The sequence below is a fragment of the Austrofundulus limnaeus genome, unplaced genomic scaffold (assembly GCF_001266775.1).
Source record: "Austrofundulus limnaeus strain Quisiro unplaced genomic scaffold, Austrofundulus_limnaeus-1.0 Scaffold116, whole genome shotgun sequence".
In the NCBI taxonomy this organism is placed as follows: domain Eukaryota; kingdom Metazoa; phylum Chordata; class Actinopteri; order Cyprinodontiformes; family Rivulidae; genus Austrofundulus; species Austrofundulus limnaeus.
Genome location: NW_013952518.1, coordinates 422,680 through 433,700, shown reverse-complemented (window position 1 = coordinate 433,700; position 11,021 = coordinate 422,680). Strand labels below are relative to the sequence as shown.

The window sequence follows — 11,021 nt, the reverse complement described above, 5'->3', positions numbered from 1 at the left end:
GATTTTACCCGCTGTACTTACTTACTACTTACTTAGTCCAGTCCTTTTCAGATTAAAAAAATGTTTTCACCAAGGAACTGTATTTTTGGATACCAAGGAGACTATCCCTGTTTTATGGTTCCTAAGGATTACACAGTTTATCAACATGGTTGGCAGCGCTAATCTAAACATTAGTTCCACTAGCCTTAAAACACTAACTCAAATACTTAGGTCCCCTAATTTTTAAAGCACTAATGCACAGAAAGTTTTAGCAAAAGCTAATTCTAAAGCATTAATAACCCAGTCAACCTATGAATATTCTTCAACAGACAACATGAGTCCCATGTTGTCATGTTGCTCTCTACATATCCTTGATATTCCACAGCTGTATTTAGGTTCATATATTGTCAATATATTGTCATCTGGTGGATAAGTGACACACATATGAACAAAATGTGTGTCAGCTTTCACTGTCAGCTGTTAACATTAATATTGATCAATAACATTTATAGACCTCAGTTAGTGCTTCTAAATTTAGCAAGTGCTAATCCACTAATACATTTTAAAATGAACAAAAGATAAGATAAGACAAAACTTTATTGTCCATACAAAAATGGAAATTTTGTTTACATAAACTGTTTGAAACCCCCACGAAAGCCCTAAAGCACTAATCAGGAAATTAGTTCCCCTGATTAGTGCTTTAGGGGAACTGTGCCCACCACTGATGGCTGGAGTTTTCTCCTACAAAAGGTTATAAACGGGTTAAAAAATAACAAAGTATAATGCTTTTCACTGATGAGAAAAAGTAAAGTAAAAGTCATAAAACTGTTCACACAAATTGGGARGGTAAAAGTACTTTCACACACTCTCTAAGAAATAAGCTGTTGAATTTACTAAACCAAAGCGGTCCCACTAAACCCAGTTGAGTAAACTGAAGCAATATACAAAATTTCTTTTAAAGAAAATATGTTTATTGCTTCATATTTACTCAACTAGGTTTAGTGGAATTCAACACTTCATTGTTTTAGAGACAACTAAATTTTAGAGACAGCATGATGAGTTCGGACATATTTAATAACAAGCAACTAGGTGTTCAATCTTAAAGTAAAGAAGTAAAAGTTTCAGTTTTGGGTTTTAAATGCAATGAAATAAAAGTAACAATTCAAAAAATACTTGGTAAAATTACAAATCCTCAAAAAAATTACTTAAGTACTGTAATGAAGTAAATGCATGAAGTGTTGTGATGACGTGCTGAAGTGGGAGTGTCAGAAATGGTAGGAGGTTCTTAAAGAGAGAGGCCAATTTCAATGGGTTTAGATAGACTATGATGCAAAGTCAAATTTATTTTTGATATATACAGCTTTTTCATAACACAGTTACTTTATTGTGGTATAAAATTTAACTATGTGCCTGACCCCCCACCCCGCAAAAAATAAAACAAAATAAAATAAAAAAACATACTTATAATTGTTGCCATCAGGGAACACAACAGCACAAGGAAGTTCTAGCCAATCTGTCAATCAGCCTTCATCATGGATAAAAATACTCACTGAATGTCAGAGTTTACAGAAACCACCTTAAAATATAAAACAGCAGAACAGTGATAAGGGTACAGGTATGGATAACAAGACGCAAACTCACTTTCTAAACATYCAGGTTAAACTCAGACTTTAAGATGAAAACTCAAGCTTTCTCATGTTTGATTTCACAAAAACCYTGTCTCAAGTCATGTCTTAAAAATAAAGCCAGTTTTAACTGCATTATGTGCAATGACCAACAAAAATAAACTTGGTTTTACAAAAGACTATAAAAACTAATTCAGCTGCTCTTAATCTTCATTCATGTTCCTCAGCGATGTTGATTTGGTAAATTATGATCCATTTCACATTGAAACGAGTGACAGAAGCAGGTGACGTTTTGGGTTGCCTTCAGTTCCCTTTAATTTACTCCAAACCCAACGAGTTCAACCAAGAACAAGTGAAAAGTCTATCCCAGTCCCTCCATGCACAGAAACAACTGTGGTCCTCTAAATCAGCCACACCACAACCGTGGTGAGAAACTGGTAGAACAGAGCAAACAAAGACCTTCAAATCAGAGCTCTGACTGTGAATAAAAAGAAGACATCCAGAGTTCCAGTTCACTGCTGGTGGAGCTCAGTAATAGAGCCATTTATTCTCCTCTCACCTGAGCACGCAGCACCTCCCCCTCCATGGTGGGAGGCCACATCACGGGAGAGCGACAGCCTGCCTCTGGCTCACTTAGATGAAATATAAAGATGGGAGTGCACTGTCATCACMGTATTTTTTRYCCTTTTTCAGTTCTTAGGAAGTAAAAATGGCAGCAASAGACAACAAAAACTGCACTACTGGTCTGTTTTTAGCCATGTATTTAAGGATAAGGATCGGTTATGCTGTGGYGGATCTAGGATTTTTCTGAAYAAGGGGCCATCAAKRGGCCACARTAKTYATAGAGRGGCCAAGTATTTGTTCATCATCCTTACACATATATCCTCGGCTTTGGTAAAGTKTWTAAATTTAACCGGTCACATATGTTYCAACAATTGCAACCTAATGTAATGTTATTAAAAAAGCTTAAAGTACCAGTGACATGCATATCCTTCAAATACAAAAACTCAAAGAAAACATCTTTATACTTAAGAAACCTGGTATGATAAACATAATTTTACCCATTTTGTTACATAACTRGCCTATTRTCTTTTGAATTTGGCTCAGCCAAAGTGACACAGGAAGTGACATCAAAGGGAAACTCATTARTAAAATAAACTCTCTGGTCTTTGTTTATTAAAACRGTATCATTTAAACTTTAACTCTTCATCATCTGTGTWTGATAGAGACTCAAAATAATCTAAARAAACATCAGATTTGTCTCTACAGTCTGTTATCAGCTGTTGTAACAAGGCTCTGTTTACATTCAGACATTCCCCTTTGACATCACTTCCTGTTTCTTCATGTGCAAATATCTCAGCAACTGTTCATCTCAGGGGCATGAAATTTGTTTCGCAATATGTTATCAGTGTTAAGTTTTCAAAAATGCATTCATGTTTATTTCAAAAAAATTTTTTAATGTCTCAGGCACTTTAAATTCTCCTTATTAATGTTACATGCATTTTACTGTACATGGATAAAATATTCTCAAAGCATGTGAGAAAATGAAGTCATTGTTTGCCAGTTGAAAGATCTTTTTTGCAAAATTGTTCAAGTCTTTTAAAGAAGAGAAGAAGACGTCTGTAAGATTCATGCTGGACTTTACTGTTAGACTCATTAGCGCCTCTAGTGTTTGGGCATGGAACTGCAGCCACCATCATCGCTCTCAGCCAAAGGACAGATGAGTGACAGGACAGGGGCTCTTCAGGGGKCCCAATCAGATTTCAGCAGGGTCCAATGCCCCTGTGGTCCCGCCYCTGCGGTTATGACTAATTGTTGATTAGTCTTTAATAGTTGGTTTAAATTCAAAGCATAGACCCACTGGGGTTGCTTCAAGAGAATAAAGTTGTGTAAAAACATGGATYTACTGAAACTAGGCAGACAAGTGTCAGTTCATCTCATTTTGTCACACTTTTGTCGAAAATCTAAATCTGTTGCTTCAACAAAAAAAAGCCTAAACGATTAACTTGTCATCAAATAATTGATTTTCTAATAGAGTTACTTCAGTAGCACAAGTGAGAACAATCAAACCGCTGCAGCTCTCCTGACACAGACACTATGACAGTAATGGTGTCACTACACCAGGAAATATAATCCCATCTGTTGGTGTGGGATTTAAAAACTCCCCTGCAGCAACTTTTAAAAATGACTCAACTGTAAATAGATTTGGTGCAGGTCTTACTAACATAAAAACAGCCTTGTGATCCACTTTGCTCCACGCTGAAGGTTTATCCGTGACTGAAAACCGCCGAGCCTTTCGGTGGATTCACTTTACATGGAGTTTTTTGCTTAAAGGGCTTCAAAGCCGACATATCCAGAACAGCAGCCGGGCCTCGGGAGCAACACGCTCACGTCCGAGTCTTTGTCAGTGAACTGAAGCCGCTCGCTCCAGTCAGCTACTACAGCACCGAGTGGCTCCTTAAACAAAAACAAGCAAAGCCAGAATCGAAACCCCCCACTCACCGTCCACACAGGCGGGTCTGGCTCTTGTAGTTCCGGCGATCTGGCCCTTCTTACAGGCGCAGCGGGCCGTCTGCCTGGCGATGGTCCGTCGTGGTTGGCTGCTGTCCCTGTCCAACGTCACAATCTCACATGTCCCCGCTGCCAGCTGGCCTGGAAGAGACATTACACCACAGGATACTGGGTCAGAGAGAGGCAGCCATGAACAGGCGCAGAAGAAACCAGGCTGTTTGCTCCATTAAAGCAGGATTCAGAGGTCAGTTTTTTCAAGAAACAAATGTTTGCAGCTCAACCAGCATCCTTACAAAGCAGCTCTGTGTCTGCACAGATACTGCACAGAACAGTGTCCAGTCCAGGAATTAGTTTTATTTTTTAACACACTGACTCTTAGGTTCTCCTTAATGAGGTAACTGCTTTTCATTACTGTGTAGGACAAAAAAAGAAGAAGTCCAGAACCACTTTTGTTTGCAGGATTTTAACTGCTTGGACAGAATTTATTCTCCTCCATCTGTGTGGGCTGTGATGCAAATTTCTACACACTTGTTCCTTCTGTGATGACCCATTTTCAGTGTTGTGATTCGTTTCCCATCCAAGTCATCTCAACTTTGCCATGCTTCTCCTGCAAACTTTATCCTAGAGCTGCCATTGTAATTTATATCTGTAAAGCTCCTGTGCCAAATGATGACTATGCCTTTTGGTGCCTGTAAAACTTATAGTTTTTGAAATATTAATGTTTAATAAATTATAATTGCAGTCAATGCAGCCTTGTATTGGTCCAATACTGCCCCCTGCTGCATCTACACAATATGGTACTGCACCATAGTTTAATATTTCAACTCAGTAGTTCAGTGTTTACAGTACTAATATGATTGTATTTTGATATTGTCTTAATACTGCTCAATTGTTGTAATATTATGCATTTTTGTGTCAATAATTGTATTGGCAATGTGGCCTCTTTCTGCACACATACAAACCAACCCCTGCCACCAYCWTCTGCCACAGCTCCATTGGTCTAATGGTCTATGTCATGGACTTTCAGGTGGGAGATCAGGTTTCAAAACCCAGCTAATGCAACTTTAACAAAAAAAATCTCTTCAAATTCCATGTTGTCACACAATTACCTTAATTACAAACACCTGCTGATGTGGCAGGCACAAGCTGGTATAGAAAACACATTTGAACTTGGTCAAAGTTCATTCTGCAAGTCCACTGCTACAGGCAATGACATGCTACATGGCAATACACACTTGTTTTTACATCTTAAAAACCCATGTCTTGTTATTTTTATAATTTTGTACATTAGCAGTGCGATTTGGGATGACTCAGCACTTATTTAGAAGGTGGCRCCAAACGACAGATACAGTAACCTGAAATAACAGAAAAATAATAATAAAAAACTATTTTGTGCACATTTTAGCTACTAGTCTGTTATGTTTAGCTTTTAGCTAATGTTTTGCTCGTGCTGACCCAAAAGCACAATTCATACTGTCAGCTTATTTGTACTAAAAGAAAAAAAACTTCTGGTTCACTGATTAATGCGCTCGATTTAGGATAATATCATGTAAACAGTTTTAATATATAAAATACATCGATATTTATAAAATATAATATATTAAAAATAATTTAAACTGATTAAAATCACATGATTTGATTCAATAGAGTATTTTATAAAAGCCCTTAAAAATATTATCTCCGAATTTGTCCTTATAATTATAGTCATTATAATTTGAAGGGAAAATTTGGAAAAACCTCAGTTTCAAGCTATAATTCAAGGAATAGATTTGTGGAATTATTTTGATATTAGAATAAAAAAACTTAAAAAACAAGGTCTATGTTTAAAAAGATGATTAAGTTAAACTTATTGAGAAAGTTTAATGCTGATAAATACCTGATACTTGTTTTTTTAATAAGGGGCAGACAAAATTTTTATATAAAAGTTTGATATACTATTTTTTGGCTTTTGAATGAAATAAGTAGTGAAAAATATATAAATTTGTGAAGTGTACATATTTATTTATATTATGTACTTGCTAAAAAGCACCTATTTTCCAAAACAATGTTATAATTCCCTAAATGAAAAATAACTCAAACTGTTCTTTGAAAAACGTATCAGTAAACAACAGAGCTGATGAAACAAATCCATTCAGTTATCCAGAGGTTTAGYGAAATGCTACATGCTAAAGAACAAACAAAGCTCTCCTGGAAGTATTTCTTTTAGCATAAATGAGTTGACGATAGGAATCCAGCTCTGACAGTCAGAACTCTTAAGCTACAGTCGTGCACTTGCACAGGGTGCGCACCCTCACCAGCAGTGGAGGTGTTKATATTTGATGCTATGTTGTACTCTCCAAAACAACATGTGGCAGTACAGCTTGTGAAAATGTAAGTAGGARAGTAAAAGCTTGACAGTCAAAGAAACAATTTCAATGGCTCCTTTGCAGAGTTACAAAGATTTGGAGGTGCAGGACCACGTGCCGGGCCGACGCTCAGGGGGCGCCGGTGGCGTGATTGTGTCACTATTGGCACAATCATGATTTTAGCTCTAATTCTGTTAACTTTAGCTTTTTCCTCTCAGCTACTTTGCTGGCTTTAGCATTTAGCTTTTGCTTTGCTAATTCTACCTTTTGGTTTTAGCTAATTTTAGCTTTAGTTTTGGTCATTTTAGCTTTTAAGAAGAAAGTCTCAGCATTCAGTTTGCATTTTCATTAAACCGCTGGTTTTATTTATTTGTTGTCTGATGTGTTTTATACTCCTGAGAAGTGAGAGGTCTTGAACTTTTCATTATTTCTGAATAACCCTAATCTTGTTTTTCTAAATAAGCTGAAGTCCAAAAGCATCATTTTAAATGAAAAACTGTGATTTACAAAAAAATATTAAAAAAACTATTTTTTTACTGAAGGATTTTACAGCCCATGTTGTTCTGATTTCTTAAAAAAGATATTGAAAGTAAATATATTCTGAGTCACTGCAAATATTTGCTTTAGAAGTATCCAGYACTCATAGCTGGGAGGTGAGTGGAGCAGAAAGAAGCATCAAGGTCTTTTTTTCTTCCTCTGTTCTGCTGAACCAGTCAGCAGACAGAAACAACTGCATGTGTGGAGACTTTTAAAGACAACCGTAAAGAAATTAGTGTCCAATTTCAGCCTCCTAAACACTCCCCACAAGCCATTCCCTATAAAGGACCACATGCAATCAGCACACCTCTTCCAAAGTAATGCAGCCATTAGCCATGAAAGAAACACATGAATACTGATGAAGTTTGTAATTGCTGCTGAGCCCCACCATCTTCCTTCCATGTATTCAATCAGGTGACCTCTGACCCTGTAGCTGGGCCCTTGCTGCTCACAAATTAACCTTTTGTCTGTGTGTGAAGGCCCTCGGGTGCCATCCCAGGGAGGCTTATCAGGGTCTAATTGTGATTGGCACGAGGATGGGAGTTGTGATTAAACGTGGACTGGAGTCCCGAACACTTGGGTGGCCGGCTTAATGAACTGAGCTGTGAGGGGGTCACCCTCGGGGTAATGGGGATCTATCAGGATTCATCCACACAGAAGCACCTGTGGGGACCGTGGACACGAGCTGAGGAGTGGGCACCATCAAATATTCAGCTTTTTTAATGGTTTCCATGGAAAGATTCTATCAAACCTTTGTGGGAAAAACTAATTCWAGCTGGTTTATTTGAGGTGAGAATTTTCTAAAGCTCCCATCTGTGTTTAAAAAGCATCAGAGAGCCTTTCTGTCAGTCTAAAAACTGATTGATCTGTCAGTTAAATCCAGCTTTTTAACATATTTTAACAACAAATTTTACCTAAAAATCTAGATTTTATTAAAGTCCACYTTCAACAAGCAGAGCAAGAATGTTGGTCTTATGTTTCCAAATTACCTCATGGTGGAATTTCATTAAATGTAACAGAAAATTATTCAATTTACGTCTACAGCTCATGAGTCAACCTGATTCAAGATGGCTGCTACGATCCATTTATCTTCAAGATAAAACAAACTCTCTAATTTTCTGATACTCACCTAAAATGTGGTGGCAGCTAAGAGTGAACAACAGGACGCTTTAGATTTATAACAATTTTTGTCAATAAACTACTGTTTAATGTAATCAACCCAGTCTGTTAGCGTACCAATGAACACATTTTAATGTAACTTTTAAAAATTAATCAATGGACGTACATCTACAGCAGTCTTATACAAAGTACTTCAAAGTGATACTTAAGTAAAAGTACAAATATTTTACCAWRCCATGTCATACCGTTTCCTCTTTGAATATTACTTGAGTATTTAAGCGCCTGACATTTACTGTACTTCAGTATCAAAAGTAAATTTCAAATATAAAATGTTTAGAATCTGGACCCATTTCTACTTTCATGATAAAACCCAAAAGACCTTCATGGGTTAATTATTAAAATTAAAAGTATTAAGTAAAATTGAGTGGTTAGAATTTCTGAAATGACATTTATTGGGAGGTGACCTCCCACAAAAAACATTTTTCTAAAGGTCATAGTAATTATAATGYCCTATTACAATGTTAATGTTGAAAAGCTATAGGCTACTTGTTTCAGTTGCATATTTCTGACATGTTTTCTTCACTAGGCTTTGTACATTTATATATAGTCCGTCCATCCGTTTTCTTCCTCTTATCTGGGATCGGGTCGCGGGGGCAGCAACCTAAGCAGAGAAACCCAGACTTCCCTCTCCCCAGCCACTTGGGCAAGCTCATCCGGGGGAATCCCAAGGYGTTCCCAGGCCAGCTGGGAAACATAGTCCCTCCAGCRTGTCCTGGGTCTTCCTCTGGGYCTCCTCYCAGTGGGACVTGYCYRGAACACCTCACCAGGGAGGCGTCCAGGAGGCATCCTAACCAGATGYCTGAGCCACCTCAACTGGCTCCTCTCGACGTGGAGGAGCAGCGGCTCTACTCTGAGTCCCTCCCGGATGWCYGAGCTTCTCAACCCATCTCTAAGSGAGAGCCCAGCCACCCTGCGGAGGAAACCCATTTCGGCCGCTTGTATGAGCAATCTCGTTCTTTCGGTCATGACCCAAAGTTCGTGAAACCGAGAGTTTTGCCTTCTGGCTCAGCTCCCGCTTCACCACGACAGACCGGTACAACGCCCACATCACTGCAGACGCAGTACCAATCCGCCTGCCGATCTCCCGCTCCATTCTTCCCTCATTCGTGAACAAGACCCCGAGATACTTAAACTCCTCCACTTGGGTGGGGCAGGACCTCCTCCCCGACCCGGAGAAGGCACTCTACCCTTTTCCAGCTCAAGACCATGGTCTCGGATTTRGAGGCACTGATCCTCATCCTGGCCGCTTCACACTCGGCTGTGAACCACTCCAGTGACAGCTGGAGATCATGATCTGATGAAGCCAACAGGACCACATCATCCACAAAAAGCAAAGATGTGATCCTAAGGTCACCAAAAAGGATCCCCTCAACACCTCAGCTGCACCTAGAAATTCTGTCCATAAAAGTTATGAACAGAATCGGTGACAAAGGGCAACCTTGGCAGAGTCCAACTCTCACCGTAAACGAGTCCGACTCACTACCGGCAATGCGAACCAAGCTCTGGCACCGGTCGTACAGGAACCTAACAGTCCGTATCAAAGGGCCCGGTACCCCATACTCCTGGTGTACCCCACACAGGACTCCCCGAGGGACACGGTCGAACGCCTTCTCCAAGTCCACAAAACACATGTAGACTGGTTGAGCGAACTCCCATGCACCCTCCAGGACCCTGCTGAGGGTGTAGAGCTGGTTTGTTGTTCCACGATCAGGACGGAAACCACACTGCTCTTCCTGAATCCGAGATTTGACTTATCCGACGGACCCTCCTCTCCAGAACCCCCGAATAGACTTTACCAGACTTTACCATTTCTATATACTATCTTGCAAAAATGAATTCACCCTTTATTTTTGTTGTCAGAGATTTACACATTAATGGATGTGTAGTTATTTTGAGGGGACAGCAAGTTTAGCTGCACAAGCTGTACATAGATGACTTTACATTGTATCAAAGTGTCATCATCACTGTTGTCCCAGTTAGACGGCTACCACAGCAAATGGACCTCAGCTCCATTTTATAGATACTGAGCTAAAAGCTGATTTAGCTGATATATTTCAAGTGTCAACATATGTTGTGAGATGCATGATGGCAACTGTCATTTTTCAACACAATTTGATTTTAGTTTAAATCTCCATCAGGATGAGGATTTATGAGATTTATCCCTTTAAAAGATCATTTCTGAGTCTGAATCTTCAGTGTGGTTTGTGTGCAGTTGGTTATCTAACATATAGACGCTATAAACAAATCTCTTTTCCTTCCCATATATAAATCATGTGTCCTCTGGGTGAAGCTGAATAACTCGTCACGTTAAGCTCGGTTTTTGTTGCTCTGTGTGTTTTCGGCCCAAACCCTCTCTTCTTCTTCCTTCCTGCTCTGGACGTCTTCCACTGAGACGCAGACTGTTTGGATGTCTTATGTAATGTCACAGATTGCTGCGGCGCCGACGCACGACGTGTGAAGTCAACAAGCTCAAAGACTTTGGCTGATATCAGACGTCGCAATTCTCAGTTGTTCTTCTGTCTTGTGTTGTTGGAGCTCATTAACAAACTTGGTTTCATCAAACGCTGGCCTCGTTTTTTAYTTCTTACTGGAGCGAACAGAACTCTGCATGTTTGTTGTCTTCATTATGGCTGATTTTGTATTTTTTTAATTTTTTAATTTTTATTTTTAGGTGATGCAGAATCTGCTAATTCTATAAAAATAGAGCTGTGTCATGAAATGCTGGACTGTAGCAGAAAAGAGGAGCAAACAAGTGATTACTCACTAAAACTGAGGAGCTGCAGACTCCAGGACAGAAAAAAAAACAAAAGGTCCACTGAATTAATAAATAAATAAATAAAAAAAC

At 39.0% G+C, this 11,021-nt stretch overlaps 1 protein-coding gene across 4 annotated transcripts in view; it reads right to left on the bottom strand.

Annotated features, from left to right (window-relative positions):
* The window catches only part of tafa5a (TAFA chemokine like family member 5a), a 363,496-nt gene that overhangs the window by 93,757 nt on the left and 258,718 nt on the right, over positions 1-11,021 (bottom strand). For all 4 annotated transcript variants that reach the window (XM_014014536.1, XM_014014535.1, XM_014014538.1 and 1 more), the window contains exon 6: positions 4,107-4,256. In XM_014014536.1, coding sequence (XP_013869990.1) covers positions 4,107-4,256 — 150 coding nt within the window. The remainder of the gene's footprint in view (positions 1-4,106; positions 4,257-11,021) is intronic.